General features: G+C 36.9%; 1 protein-coding gene across 5 annotated transcripts; it reads right to left on the minus strand.

Moving 5' to 3' along the window:
* Positions 1-298: 298 nt before the first annotated feature.
* On the minus strand, positions 299-13,727 carry LOC125051913 (flocculation protein FLO11-like). Of its 5 annotated transcripts, none has more exons than XM_047652541.1 (5): positions 11,034-13,727; positions 10,756-10,948; positions 9,190-9,560; positions 1,003-1,304; positions 299-783 (listed from the first exon to the last, which is right to left on the minus strand). In XM_047652541.1, the coding sequence occupies exon 1, from the start codon at positions 12,858-12,860 to the stop codon at positions 11,667-11,669; it is 1,194 nt and encodes a 397-aa protein (XP_047508497.1). In that variant the 5' UTR covers positions 12,861-13,727; the 3' UTR covers positions 299-783; positions 1,003-1,304; positions 9,190-9,560; positions 10,756-10,948; positions 11,034-11,666. The 5 variants fall into 5 exon arrangements, with proteins under 5 accessions (XP_047508497.1, XP_047508492.1, XP_047508495.1 ...); XM_047652536.1 differs by having other exon boundaries at positions 10,756-10,959; XM_047652539.1 differs by having other exon boundaries at positions 9,190-9,333; positions 9,416-9,560; positions 10,756-13,727.

Genomic DNA, 13,727 nt, shown 5'->3' on the forward strand with positions numbered 1-13,727 from the left:
ATTCATTTACTGCTTACTAGCTATTCCCCGTGACTTTTTTCGGTCTTGAAAAAGGCTTTTTTCAAATCCTTGAAAATTATAATATAACAGTGAATTTAAAAAAAAACAAACTTACAAAACAAAACAAATGCCCGACTGGATCTAGATTAACTAATTTATAACAGATAGAGGAGTAATCTTAAATATACAGCCACGGACTTAACATATAATTACTAAAGAAACAATATTTCCGTTATCATACACGTAAAACAATTTGTTCGGCACATATTTAGTTAGAACTGCATCATCTCTTTATTCTCGGAATTGATTTTGTGCACCAATATTATTATATATTGCCGGTTAACAATAATTAAGCTTCCAGAAGTTTCACAAAAGTAACTACATATTTAAAAAGTAAGAATATATATCGAGCGGAAAGTGATTAATATGTTAAAGAGCAATATAAATAGGTTATATTGCTCTTTAACTGTTAATTATTTGGTCTACCACGGACCACCAACGAGTATTTAAGGCGTGCAAAATTGGAATGACAATTTAGCCAATAAAGCAGTAAAGCGATTCACAATAATAGGTCATAAATTTTGATAAATAACTTGTAACAAAGTTGCAGCCGGTACATATTGTCAAAGAATTTTAGTTGTTATGATAATATTGAGATAATTGGGCCATTGTTGGTGCAGAAAATTGGCTGACAGAAAGGAACGTATTTGATACGCTACTTGGGAGTCCAGACGGTAAACCTTTTCTCTTAGTCGTTGTCGGCGTTGCTAACAGGTAATCAGCCTTTAAAAAAAAACAATAAAAAATGGTAGTTTGTAATAATATATGTATTAATATTTTACTTGAATAAATACAGGTAGACTTTTAAACTGAATGCTCAGAATTTCAATTCTTTAGCCAAGTATCGAAGCATATAAAAAAATAACTATAACACCTTAGATTGTGTTAATAAGAATGAAGATGAGAATCAAATAAAATAAAATAAATCAATGGTGCTACAACCTTTTTAGGTCTGGGCCTCAGATTTCTGTATGTGTATTTCTGCCTGTTTCATGATCATTAGTTAATCTAATAGGCAAGTAGATGATCAGCCTTCTGTGCCTGACGCACGCCGTCGACTTTTTGGATAAGGCAAGCCGGTTTTCCCACGATGGTTTCCCTCACATTTCGAACGAATGTCAAATGCGCACATAGAAAGAAAGTCCATTGGTGCACAGCCGGGGATCGAACCTACGTCCTCAGAGATGACAGTCGCACAATGAAGCCAACACTGCTCTTTCACTCACTGCATGAGAATCATATATCTGGAAGAAAAAGGTTGTACATTGAACTTAAATTTTAATGCGATAATTCTCTTTCTTTCGGAAGTTCTTAAAAACCCACCGTTGTAGGTATAAGGCATATTCAGTCATAAAGTTTAAAATTTTAGTATTAATTAACACATTTGGTAATTTAATTAAACAGTTTATACCATAATTTCTATAATAAATTTAGCATTATGAAAAAAGTTCACCTACTTTAATTAATAAACCTCAATAAATGTCCAGTAAATTCACGATTTTACAAATGCATTAGGCAAATTTATGCTAATTTTATGCACCTTAATTTCGATATCTGTAACATCGGGCACACTTGTTCAACAAACCAACACATGTTAGGTTTTTTAGAATATATTATTATGATATGATCCTTTCACGGGCTATTTAGTAATACTTAACAAACGAATAAACATATGTCTATGCGGAGTTGTTTAGATAATTAATATTTTATTTGTTTGAGATTTATTCTATTTGTTTGTTCTAGATTTATTCTAGGACTCTGAGTCGAGGATTAAATGATCTCTGCTGGTGTATTAATAATTTATACATCAATCTCAAACTCAAAATATCTTTATTCAAGTAGGTAACCAAGTACACTTTTGAATCGTCAAGTTAAATTAATCGTAAATTTACATTTACTACCAGTTCGCAAGTCAAGGGCGTAGAGCGGGTAAGAAGAACTGGCAAGAAACTTTCCGCCACTCTTTTTAATCGCCAAGTATTGTCATACAAATTGTTTGAACTGGAGCAATTCAATCCCAAGGATTAGGATCATTTAAGTAGTCCTCAAATTTATAAAAAGCTTTGTTGATTAATTTTCGTTTAACGAGGGCTTTGAATTTATTTAGTGATAATTCTCTAATTTCGCTTGGGAGCTTGTTGTAAAAACGAATACAATTTCCATATAAGGAGTGGTTTATCTTTTGGAGCCTGGTTGGTCGTACACTCAAATTAAACATAAAGAAGAATTAAGCAATCAAGATTTGAGCTTCTGTTTCTGCTTCTGAATCTATGAACCTTATTTAAATTCTAAATGCCTGAAACTTAACTTTATGAAGAACTTCTAAATTACATAAAAAACTACATTATATTTACTATCGGTAGATGTACGTAATCATCGGGTGAAAAACAGAAAATAGGTGACTCAGCTCACATAATTCCATTTTTATGTTTAACCTTAGTTTATCATTGCGTGAAATATAAATTTGGTAAATTTAATTTTACGCTATTACCTACACGTAAAATCCCTATGAAGGGTCATTTATTGAAGGGTATTTAAAGGTTAAAACTTCATTTAAATTCAATTGTCGTGTGATATTAACAGCTGCTTAGTGAAGATTGTCCAGACATGATAGAAATGCAAATTATAAATTAGTTCAAAATATGATATTTTTAAAATGATAAGATTTTGTTTGTTTGATGTAACACAAAAAACTTAGTAAACAGTTGAAAGCTTTAATGTCATTAAATGTGCGTAAAAGCAGGTATTTTATGAGTTTTATTGCCCTTCCTTTTAGTTATTAAGGTCCTGAACCCGAGTATAGCTAATAGTTATATTGTATATCTCTAAATGTATTATTCTAAAGTGCCTTTTTTGCCAAAAAGTTATAAAATCTTAGAGAGTAATAAAGCTAATAATCACTTACCACGGTGTCGATATTATTTCTGTGTATACAGACACGAAGTATAGTTCAAATTATTAAAACCGCTAGTGTGCCTCATAGAAGCCTCTACAAACGTAGCATCGACGTATCAAATCATCGACGTAGCATCGTAGCTAGAACATCTGTTTAAATACATATAACTATGGTTTAATTTCTTAATTTTATTTAAACACCTAAGCGTTGTTTTCTCTAGTATCTCTTTCCGTTTTAATTCCGCTCCATATGGCGTTGACGTACTATAATTACTATGCATTAGTCAAAACTTATTCGAAATCGCTACACTTATTTCTGTGTTCAACATTCATTCTGTTGACAGACATCATTTGTTTGTTAGAAATATTGTTGCTTATGCGTTGCTTTTACTGTTAATTAATATTAATGAGATCCATGTACTAGTATGTTAATTATATATATATATATATAATAATACGGTTTATTATAGTACTCTAGCTTGTGTTATATGTATAGAAATAATTAAAACATGAATTGTTCTACGTAATAAGTTGTATTTATATCAGCCAACTCTATATCCTTAAAATGATAAGCAAAACAGAGCAATGCTATATTAAGGCACATTTCAGATAATTTTCTTGTCTTAAAGACGACAATTTGACTGCATTGGTCCAGGCCCGTACTTAAGTTACAAATCCTCAATATAAATAATGTCTTTTATTCGTTAAGTTAAGGTTTTCGGTAGAATTGCATAGAAAGCAAAAAGTTCCCGGAGTTTAAACGTCCGACCTCAGTGAATAGTCCTCTCCTTCTTTTATTGCCTCTCCATTACTGGAGGTTGGCCGTCAGTATCTTGAAGCGTGTCTTGTCAGTGAATACTATTATCATAGTTTTATAATTCTTACATTGACGTTTTCATGATTTATAGCAGACCAAAATTTTTCAAATAAAGGCGTTTTTAATATTTATAATGTAGCAATTATTTTTACATTGGCCTACAGCTTGGACAATTTATCCTCCTTATAGTATAAATACCATTGGAATGTGGATGAAACATTCATTGTCTTGGTGTGACCTCTATCTTCTGAAGCGTATAATACCAAGAATCGCAAATAATTATGTTGTTATAATTAACTCTTATTTAGAAGTGTATAAAGTGCATTTTATGACAGCATTTGAGTCATTGTGATGACTTGGTCTGTTACTTTCATTTTTTTATTTATAACGTTTTGTGTTGCAATCTGTTACTTCAACATTATGATTTAATTGGTTACTGTAATCGTTTAAAATAAATTAATAAAAAGATTTATTAAATGTATCTTTTCTTAAAATATATTATTTCTTCAACCAAAGGATGGAACTTAATTTTTTGCGCCATTCAACAAATTTAGAATGTTTACTTTTGATTAATAAACATAAATCATTATAATAAAATAACGATAACGCGTGGATTAAATAAAAAGTAGTGGTTGCCATGGTTACGTCAAGTTCATTGAAATTGTCAATTGTCATGTTCAATTCAATTTAATAGCACGAAACCTGTGTCAAATATATACCAATACGTAAAATGATGTTAAGAATTCCCTAATGGGACGTGGATTGATGCAAATGACACTTTCTAGCTACGGAATTAAAATACCAAACTTTCTTTACGCTTTAAACCTAAAAATCAAGCAAAAACCAACTCTATGCTTTTTGAATAAGAACGAAGAAGTATACTGGTACGGTATTATGTAATGAATTAAAAATGTTGACATGTCACTATTGACACAACGGTATTTATTCAAGGGGTGTGGAACAATGACATTTTTCTTAGCTAATGTCAGATGTTCGTTTTAAAACGGAGATGGAAGTATTTTTAATTACGCGGCGTGAGTCATACATGCACCTAGGATGATGACTCATGTAAGTACTGGGATTTAAACCCTTTTTCAGAATCCTTTCCGGTTTAAATGAAAGCCGCTTGAAATACTCCCTAAGAGAAAATTATAGTGCTGTATGTCAGACTCGTCATGTTTTTAATAACTGAAATCTTGGAATGTGTTCGTAAATGCTTTGATTTTATAACGTATTTTTAAAAGAAAAATCATTTAATTATATTTTTACTATGTAAAATATAACGACAGCAGGTTGATGGGCATGGGCCCGTTTTATAATCCATAATTAATATATCACGAAACTATGAATCTGGAGCCTTATAAAATGCCCATTTATTTTTTTAAAATAAAATAAATCAGTGGTGCTACAACCTCTTTAGGTCCTGGCCTCAGATTTCTGAACCTGTTTCATGATGATTTTTAAATCTAATAGGCTAGTAGGTGATCAGCCTCCAGTAACTGACACACGCCGTCGACTTTATGGGTCTTAGACATGTCGGTTTCCTCACGATGTTTTGCTTCACCGTTCGAGCAAATGTTAAATGCGCACATAGAAATAAAGTCCATTGGTGCACAGCCGGGGATAGAACCGACCTCAGGTATAAGAGTCCCGCTGAAGCCACTAGGCCAACACTGCTCATATATATAATAAATAAAATAACAATTATTATTTTTAAACAAAATTTTGTTTCTGCTTTCCCATTTTAATTAAATATCTATTCAGTCGGCCTACTTTGAAACTATTCATAAGCTTTTAAAGATTCTTCCCACAAGATCCTAACGGTATCAAATCACTATTTATATCAACACGTGCGCTGACCAACCTTATGTAATGTGTATATAATGTAACGGTAATATATACTTAGGTGATTGACGTTAGATCATGCGGGTACGGTACGGGCTTATTACGTCGAATTATTTGTAGACAATCATTCATTAAATGTATATTGCCCTTTGCTGTTATTGTGTTAGTAACAAACCATGTAATTAAAGTACAACTGTAATAAATAATTATTTTAAAAAAGCTGAATGTGAAGTTCCTGATAGGGCATGGTGATGATAATGGTATGCGTTTTCTTTAGTATTACATGCATTCCAACCACAGATAAATACTGTTTTACCGAGAATGATACCTAGAACTACTAGATTATACGCTGTGGTTGCTAAAAGCCTAGGACATGGTTTCTTTAAATCATAAAAATGTATTACCAAACAACATCAAAATTAAAAAAAAAAACTGTGTATTTAAGCCAAAATATATGTCAGACCGTGTATATACGCGTTTGTTACGCGTATACAGTCGGCACTCTACCAGGGAAGTGTTTTATTATTGCTTTTATCTACGAAAATATCAAGTTTTTTATTTCATAGCTCGTCATTTATATCGCACTGCTAACAATTAATTTAATTAAACCGTATCGCGTTGGGGCGATGTTTTTGATGTAATCATTTATTATTTCAATTTAACAGGTTGCGTTAGGTGCGTGTAAGAGTAATGGGCGGAAATTTCGAAATTATTGTCTTTCCTGGAAGGATAACGAGGTTCTATTAGGAAAACAGAGCTACGGAATAAGATGTTGTATAAAATGAGTCATTAGAAGATATATATGAATTTTATTATACGAGTATGTACCTATGTATAAATGTTTAATTAACACAAGAAAAGAGTGCCTTCCCTTTAATATTATATTATTATATTTTATATATTATACTAATACGTTATTGGACACTTTCTTATGTTAAACATTCTTTTTAGTAAATTAGGTTAAACTTAAATTACTTAATCATTTTTAAGTTAGGATAAATCGTAAAGTTCCATAAAATATATATATATATATATAAATGTGACGTGGTAATGTATACTATGTAGGTTCTTAGAATATACGGTATACGAATTTATATTGAAGGTATATTGACAACTTATCTATAAAATCAAACTTTAGTCAGTGAAGAAAGATCTCCAAAGTTGCATTCATTGCATATCATATAAATAGTCCATGAGAGTGACCCATGGTGATGGATGATGGTTACAGAACTTTCCCAATATATTTTATTTCCCTTAATAATTTAGCAGGTAACTTTGGTGCTACAGTCACTAATTTTCATCAGGCCGCAGTCTAACTTACTTTTACGACGTAAATCCGTTAAAATTAATCAATTTATAATCCCTTTGATCGCTCAAATGTTTGAATTTAATTTAACCTTTGACCAAGGCGCTATTATTAATGAAGTCTAACCGCAAAACGATTTTCACTGTATTCCCATAAATTATTTCTGGAATCACGCACGATCATAATTTTTTACTCTATGGGTTGATGCGTGTTGAAGGTATGGGAATCGGTCCGTATTGTTAATACGAAAAATTTTTTATTTAATTTCTGATCATTTTGTATTTTTTTGATTATAGGTTTCGTTTAATGCTCAAGTAATTCTATCATTTTTGTTTAAGTTTCACACAAAATGTGTTTAAGGTATAAATTGTGGTAGATATGTGGAACCTTAACTTCTGAATTAAGGATGCATTGCTTTATTGATTTTTTGATTAATTTTTCACTTCAATAGTGACTCCGATCTTGATCAGCCCTGCGATTCTGTAACAATTGTATTGTTTATAAACAATAAACTACAAGCTCCCACCTTTTCAGAATGCCAAATCATAAAATGACTGCTTCACAACTGATTTGAGAGCGACCGCCGATGCGAAAACCGCTGTGTGAGTTCGAAAAGTGAGTTACAGAATCGCAGGGCTGATTTTAATGTTAAGTGTTCATATCATTCCACGATTCGTCGACACCGTATTAGCGTTTAAGATATTGATGTCGTTATAATATTGGCATCAGTGTTTTGTTACAAAACGAATTTAACATTCGCTCGAACGGTGAAGGAAAACACCGTGAGGAAACTAACATGTCTTAGACCCAAAAAAGTCGACGGCGTGTGTCAGGTCCAGAAGACTACTTGCCTATTAGATTGAAAAATTGTTACGAAACAGATTCAGAAATCTGGAGCCCAGACCTAAAGAGGTTGTAACGTCACTGATTTATTTTTATTTTGTTACAAATCCAATTAATAACTGATTCTTGGACATAGATTTCTCAAGTTCCTTCAAGCGCCCTGCTTGCCCTTATAGACAGTATTAAGCTACGAGGACGGTTAACAAGTTCAGAGTAAGATGTTTAGTTAACAAAGCTTATTGATTCATTAATCATTAATTGGTCAATAATAACAAACGAGGCGTTATAAAGTTAGTTACATCCGCGTGTGAAAACTCCACACCTGTGTTCTATTGAGGGGCAATTACTATAGAGTTATGAATATAATAGATACGTATCTCAATGGTACATCATTTATTCTAGAAAATGTATGTGGTCTCTTGAAACGATGTTTGTATTTGAAAATTCATCAAGATTTACGCTATGTTTTACTATCCACGTATGTTATGCAATGATTCAATTTTTATAAAAATTCGCTATAATTATATTATTTATAAAATGTCCGTCGGCTTTTTGTCTGTACGAACGCGATTAGCTCCAAATATATTGAACGGATTCTTGTTACGGTTTTTACCACCAGATTGTGTCTTTCTTTCATTTGTTTTGATGTGTAATTCATTAAGGTTTAATAATAATCCCAAAAATGCTAGATACCGTTTTCCATTATAGCTATTTATTTTGTTATTATTACTGTACTAAAGTATAGTACAGTAATAATAACAGGGATTACTATTTTCACATATCATAACTCATAAACATATCTAAATAAACAATAATATCACTCCTACATACAATAACTCTACAATGAAGTGTAATAATGAGGCGTTTCGAACAAAAACCCACCGGAAATATGGTCGAAACGTGACAAACGAAATTTCTTAGCGATTTCTCATTTCACCCCACACACAATAAACCATTTGATTTGTGTAATCAAATGCGGGCTTTTGAATTAATTAGTTTGTTACGCACCTGAGCGTTCACTATTGTCCACTTATTTGGTGGTGTTAATTCATTTTAAGCTGTATTACAACTACATACAGTTGAAAATATATTGGTTTTGAGTGTGTGTTTTACGGGTCAATAATGTTTGATTTTAAAGATGATAGACTAGGATATGTAATTTTATTTTTTTAATTATACGATGACAATTTGATGTATCCGTTAGTAAAGGAGTAATAATATGTTTTGTGTGAACAAATTGAAAATTATTGGTTATGGCTGATTTCGAATTAACTCTTTTCCGTTGTTTGTTTATAATTTTTTTACCAAACTACCCTTGTTAGTTAATTTGTAAACAATTTTATATATAGATCATGAGGGCTGAAGTTCCGGGGATAGCCAGGGAAATATTGCAGCTCCAATTTTGAAAGTTGGTGGTAAATACCTCGTAGCTCATGATTAGATGAAGTAGTCTGTCCTGCACCTGCGCCTGCGCTATGTTTCAATAGCAGAAGCGACAGCAATGGTGACGTAGTTGTATCCAATTTCTATATAGTCCTCTTAATATCCGCAGAGCTGACGTCGCATCCTAAGGGTTGTAATTAATAGAGGTTAAAATAAACATAATGCTACAAAGGATGACGACGTTAGCCAATTGTTTTATACTCCACCAGCTTAAGCTGGTAGCTATTGCCCTGCAATGATACATCCTTATTCCACCCGATAATCACTGCAATGTACAGGAAGCGTAGGCATTCATTTGTATGGTCATGAATGGATGTGTAATTGAACAATTTTTGTATGTGTAATACTGCCCTAAAAAGGACAGAATAATATGTTTAATTTAGTTTATGTGTCATCAAAAACATTTGGCCTCAAATGCAATCTGTAAGCGTGATCGTTACATGTCATGAGTTAAATTTTACAGCTGCTATATTTGCATACTCGTAAAAGTTACTACCTAATGCATTTACCCCCCTAATCCCTTTCATTTGACACACTGTGTACATACATCCAAAACAAACTTATATACACCTTTGTTAAATATAAACACTCTTAACACAATGGAATAGAGTTGATTTTCATTTCAAGTTTCATTTCGGAAGCAAAGAAAAATGGTTTCACCAACTTGATCTTGCAAACGAAAGTTAGAGATAAGAATTTTATGGTTTGTTTACTCGTTTTATTAGGACTAATACATTAGGTACCACTTAACAAAGACGCAAATTTATTAATGGATCAGACTTAAAAGTTTACATTAACACTTAAGAAAATTAAAACCGATCAGGGAATAAATAATACTAAAACAATGTAATTGTACAAAATATCATTGTGATTATCGAGTCGATAAGTATTATACTTAAGTATAAATATCAAACAGAAATTAACTATTTATTTTAAGTTCTACCTACACGACTTTCTTGTGTAAATTGAAATGCGCTGGATAAAAGATCTAATGAAATTAAACCGTAATGGTTTTGACGGGAGTCTGAGTGTACGCTTCCATAAGTCTGGACTATATATATTATATTATAGTCTTCCTGACCTTCCGTCGGTGTCTCTCCAGTTCGGGGCACCATCAGTTATGTCTCCCCTCCCACCTTGGTATGGTAAAGGGACACGACTATTCATAGCTTGTCAGGAGTAGGGACGTTAGGTTATTTACATGTTTGTCTATATCTTGTATGTCAATGGTGGTTGGAATCGTTATTTTATCTACCTCAGAACTAATTACTCTGTAAAATTTTACCGAATCGGTTCTCCGAGGTATACGTCTTGGTTGTGATTTAGGTAGCTCCCCTTTAATTGCAAAGTGGATCCACCTATGATCCGAACATGATAGCTCACTGGAAACGTGCCGGTCTTGTATGTGATCTGACAGACCAGCAGTTACCATTGTTAGATCAATTATGGTTTGCGAGCGCGCGTTAATAAAAGTTGGTTCTGAGTCATTGTTTGCTAAGATAAGATTATTTGCTAAGTATAAGATTATAGTGAAGCAAATCCTCACCTCGAGGTATTGGCATTATTACCCCATAACGTATGGTGCGCATTGGAGTCCGCCGCGATGATGAGCTCCAGTTTCTCCCTCTCACAGTAGTCAGCCAAAAGGCTGAGTTCGGAGTGGGTACGTCCTCGTCACCCGGTAAGTAGGCGGACGCCAGGACGAAGTCTGGATGTGCGTTCCTAGGTAACCCTAATAGCTGTAAGGTCCCTTGAACACAGTTCGTTTATAATTAATGCTGGTACATGTTTAGGTAAAATTATGCAGGTTCTTGGGTTACTTACGGAGGTGTCCAGTAAAAGTTTACCAACGGTGCTACCCAGGCCACATATTCCTGACTGGCCATTCTTGATCCACGGCTCCTGGATCATGGCGATGGTCTTCGAGTTGGTCTCCAGCAGTCTGCGTAGGGAAGCCGACGCTGTTTGGCTGTGCTGGTGGTTGGCCTGGATAAGGTCAGTCCGGTGAGGGGAAGGAGCGCAGACAGCTGTCACTGAGTTCACTCCCCCCAGTCTCCTGAAAGAACTCATCATCCGAGGTTAATTGCACCGGTGAAGGTGGTTGTCGAACTGTCTCCATAGGAGCGTATGTCTCGGGGACCGCAGCTTCCCCCGTCATTGCCGTGGGCGGCCTTGGTCTCGATGACTCCGTCCCTGATGTACTGACAGTGGTTAGTGGTGGAGCGGCGACCACCTGTGAGGTGAGGTAGATGTTCCCCATCAGGTAGTATATACTCCGTTCATGTGCCTTGATCTTTGAGATCTCAGACTCCGGCACACGAAAGAAGAGAGAGACACCTGTCGGGTCCTGTATTCGACGTTCGTGCGTCAGGGTCCAAGATCTGTTATTGAGGTGGCGGTTCTGTCTCGTAATCAGTTACCGTAGTGTCTCCGTGTCACCAGTGAACTCTGGTACATTTAGTAGACACGGAATTTCTTCGGAATATCCGATTGAGGCCGAACCACCAACCTGGTGTCAGGTATCGGATTAGTGATGACATCACAAGTTCTGGTCAGCCAGTCCAGTGTGAAAGTGTCCTCGCACCAAGTTTTGAGGACACCTTCTGAGAAGTGGGCTCTGCCCCGGAACCTGATGTCGTTGGGTTCGGTTATTAGGGTAGCTTCAAGATCCGCCATAAGCTCATCTCGTATCTTTCCCTCAATTTGTAGGCGGATGTTATCCGCCTGTTCTTTTGACATGTTTACGAAAGGCTCAGTCATCACGGCAACACAAAGCTTGTTGGCTTTATAAAATGCTGCCGCTTTCGCATAACTGGCCGAGGTCCCTGCCTCCAGTCGGGGTTTGTTGGGTTTTACCCTTTTACTCTCCCCGGTCGGCGTCATGGTTTCCTCCGGCCGATCGCGTTTCTGGCCCTTGGTTTGTTTGTTGGTTTTATTTGAGTTAGGCACTCTAGATCTCCTACTGCACTTAGAGCCACAAGGCTTGAGCGCGGCAGTGGACCTTGTCGGCTTCGGTGCCCTTTTCCCGCCTCCTGCTGCTGTGGGAGCAGCGGGGGCAGGTTTAGGGTTTTTAGGTAGCTTCTGAGCGTCGGTATCCAGCATCTGCTGTTCCGACGCTCTTTTGGCTTTCTTGAGCCGTCGCCTTTTAGAGGCACTCAGAACTATTGTGAGAGTCGGTTCCTGAATTGCAGTTTTCAGGGCCGACATATCCATGGTCGAGGTTGGTGCACTGGATGTGCTCTCCGTCGCAGCCTCGGTCTTCCGCATCGTTCTTGCCGCGGATGCCCCTCCTACAGACGCAGACATTGCTGTAGCATCTTTCAGAGTCACCATCTTTGGCTGGACCGACGCAGAGAACCTGGCCGCAACAGTGGACACTTCCTTGTGCGGTGGTGTTTGCGATTTCATCGGAGGGGGTACGGTCAAGGGTACAGCCCGGTTTGGCGCATCCCCAGCCGCTTCCCTCTCCTTTGGAGTCTTGGACGCTGCCCGAATGGGTGCATCCGCTTGTGAAACAGGGGCATCAGAGTATCGCGTCACTGGTGACTTGCACCGCGACACGTCCTGAGACGCAACCCTGGGTTTGTTAGTTACAGGCGCATCCGTGGATGCAGCCTTTTGTTGTTTGTTTTGTTTTGCCTCTTTATCCATGAGGTATAATGGAAGAATTCACCGTTAGAGCTCTCCACCCGCCACGGAGCCCTCAAGTCGGGGACGCCCCTTGCTCAGCAAGCAACGTCAGAGCTACTCCTTCGGTATAGAGCCAGCGCGTAGAAGAGCAGACGCGTCCGCACGCGGCAAGGAAGTACGGAGCTGTTCGCATCATGAGACGATGACGCAAACTCACCCCGAGTCCCGTGCCACGCCGACGGCCCCCCCTCCACACCCCGACTCTCGCTCGGTAGCCCGCTTATGGGATACCACAGCCGGTTGACCATGGTTAGCTAATCCACGGCCTCCCGTGTGAGGAGAAATCCGGACCAAAGAGGTGTGTTGTGTGTAGCGCACAACTGTAACCGGCGCACTACGCCACTCAACCACCAGGACTCCTTAATCCTCCCGTACGGGTCCCCGCGCACGGCACAAACACGCGGGAGGTCATTAACTGTCCACCGTCCTTCCATTTCGGACGATGAACTCGCAGGGACATGACCTCTCCATCCCTGCAATAGTTCGCTTGGTGGTTTTAGTTACGTCTAATACATAGGGTATTAGACCAAAAACAGGGTCGGCAACCTCGGGAAGGTTAGTCCACCAAACTTGCCTTGGGGATCCCAGCGACTTGCGCTACCCCCAAGACCATGCCTCCCTACCCATCAGAAGGATGTGGTAGGGTGGGTCTGCACCTATGCTACCATGCAATGCAAGCATGCCGTGCTGGGAACCGTAAAAGCATAAGCCCAAACCCCCCCCAAACCCACTTTGGAATGGGTAAAAAAATTTAAACTCGCGTCAGGATAAATTCGTAAGACGGATGTTTTTTTTAAAGGATTATGAACCTTCGTGCTATTTAGTTAC

The sequence above is a fragment of the Pieris napi genome, chromosome 8 (assembly GCF_905475465.1).
Source record: "Pieris napi chromosome 8, ilPieNapi1.2, whole genome shotgun sequence".
Taxonomy (NCBI): Eukaryota; Metazoa; Arthropoda; class Insecta; order Lepidoptera; family Pieridae; genus Pieris; species Pieris napi.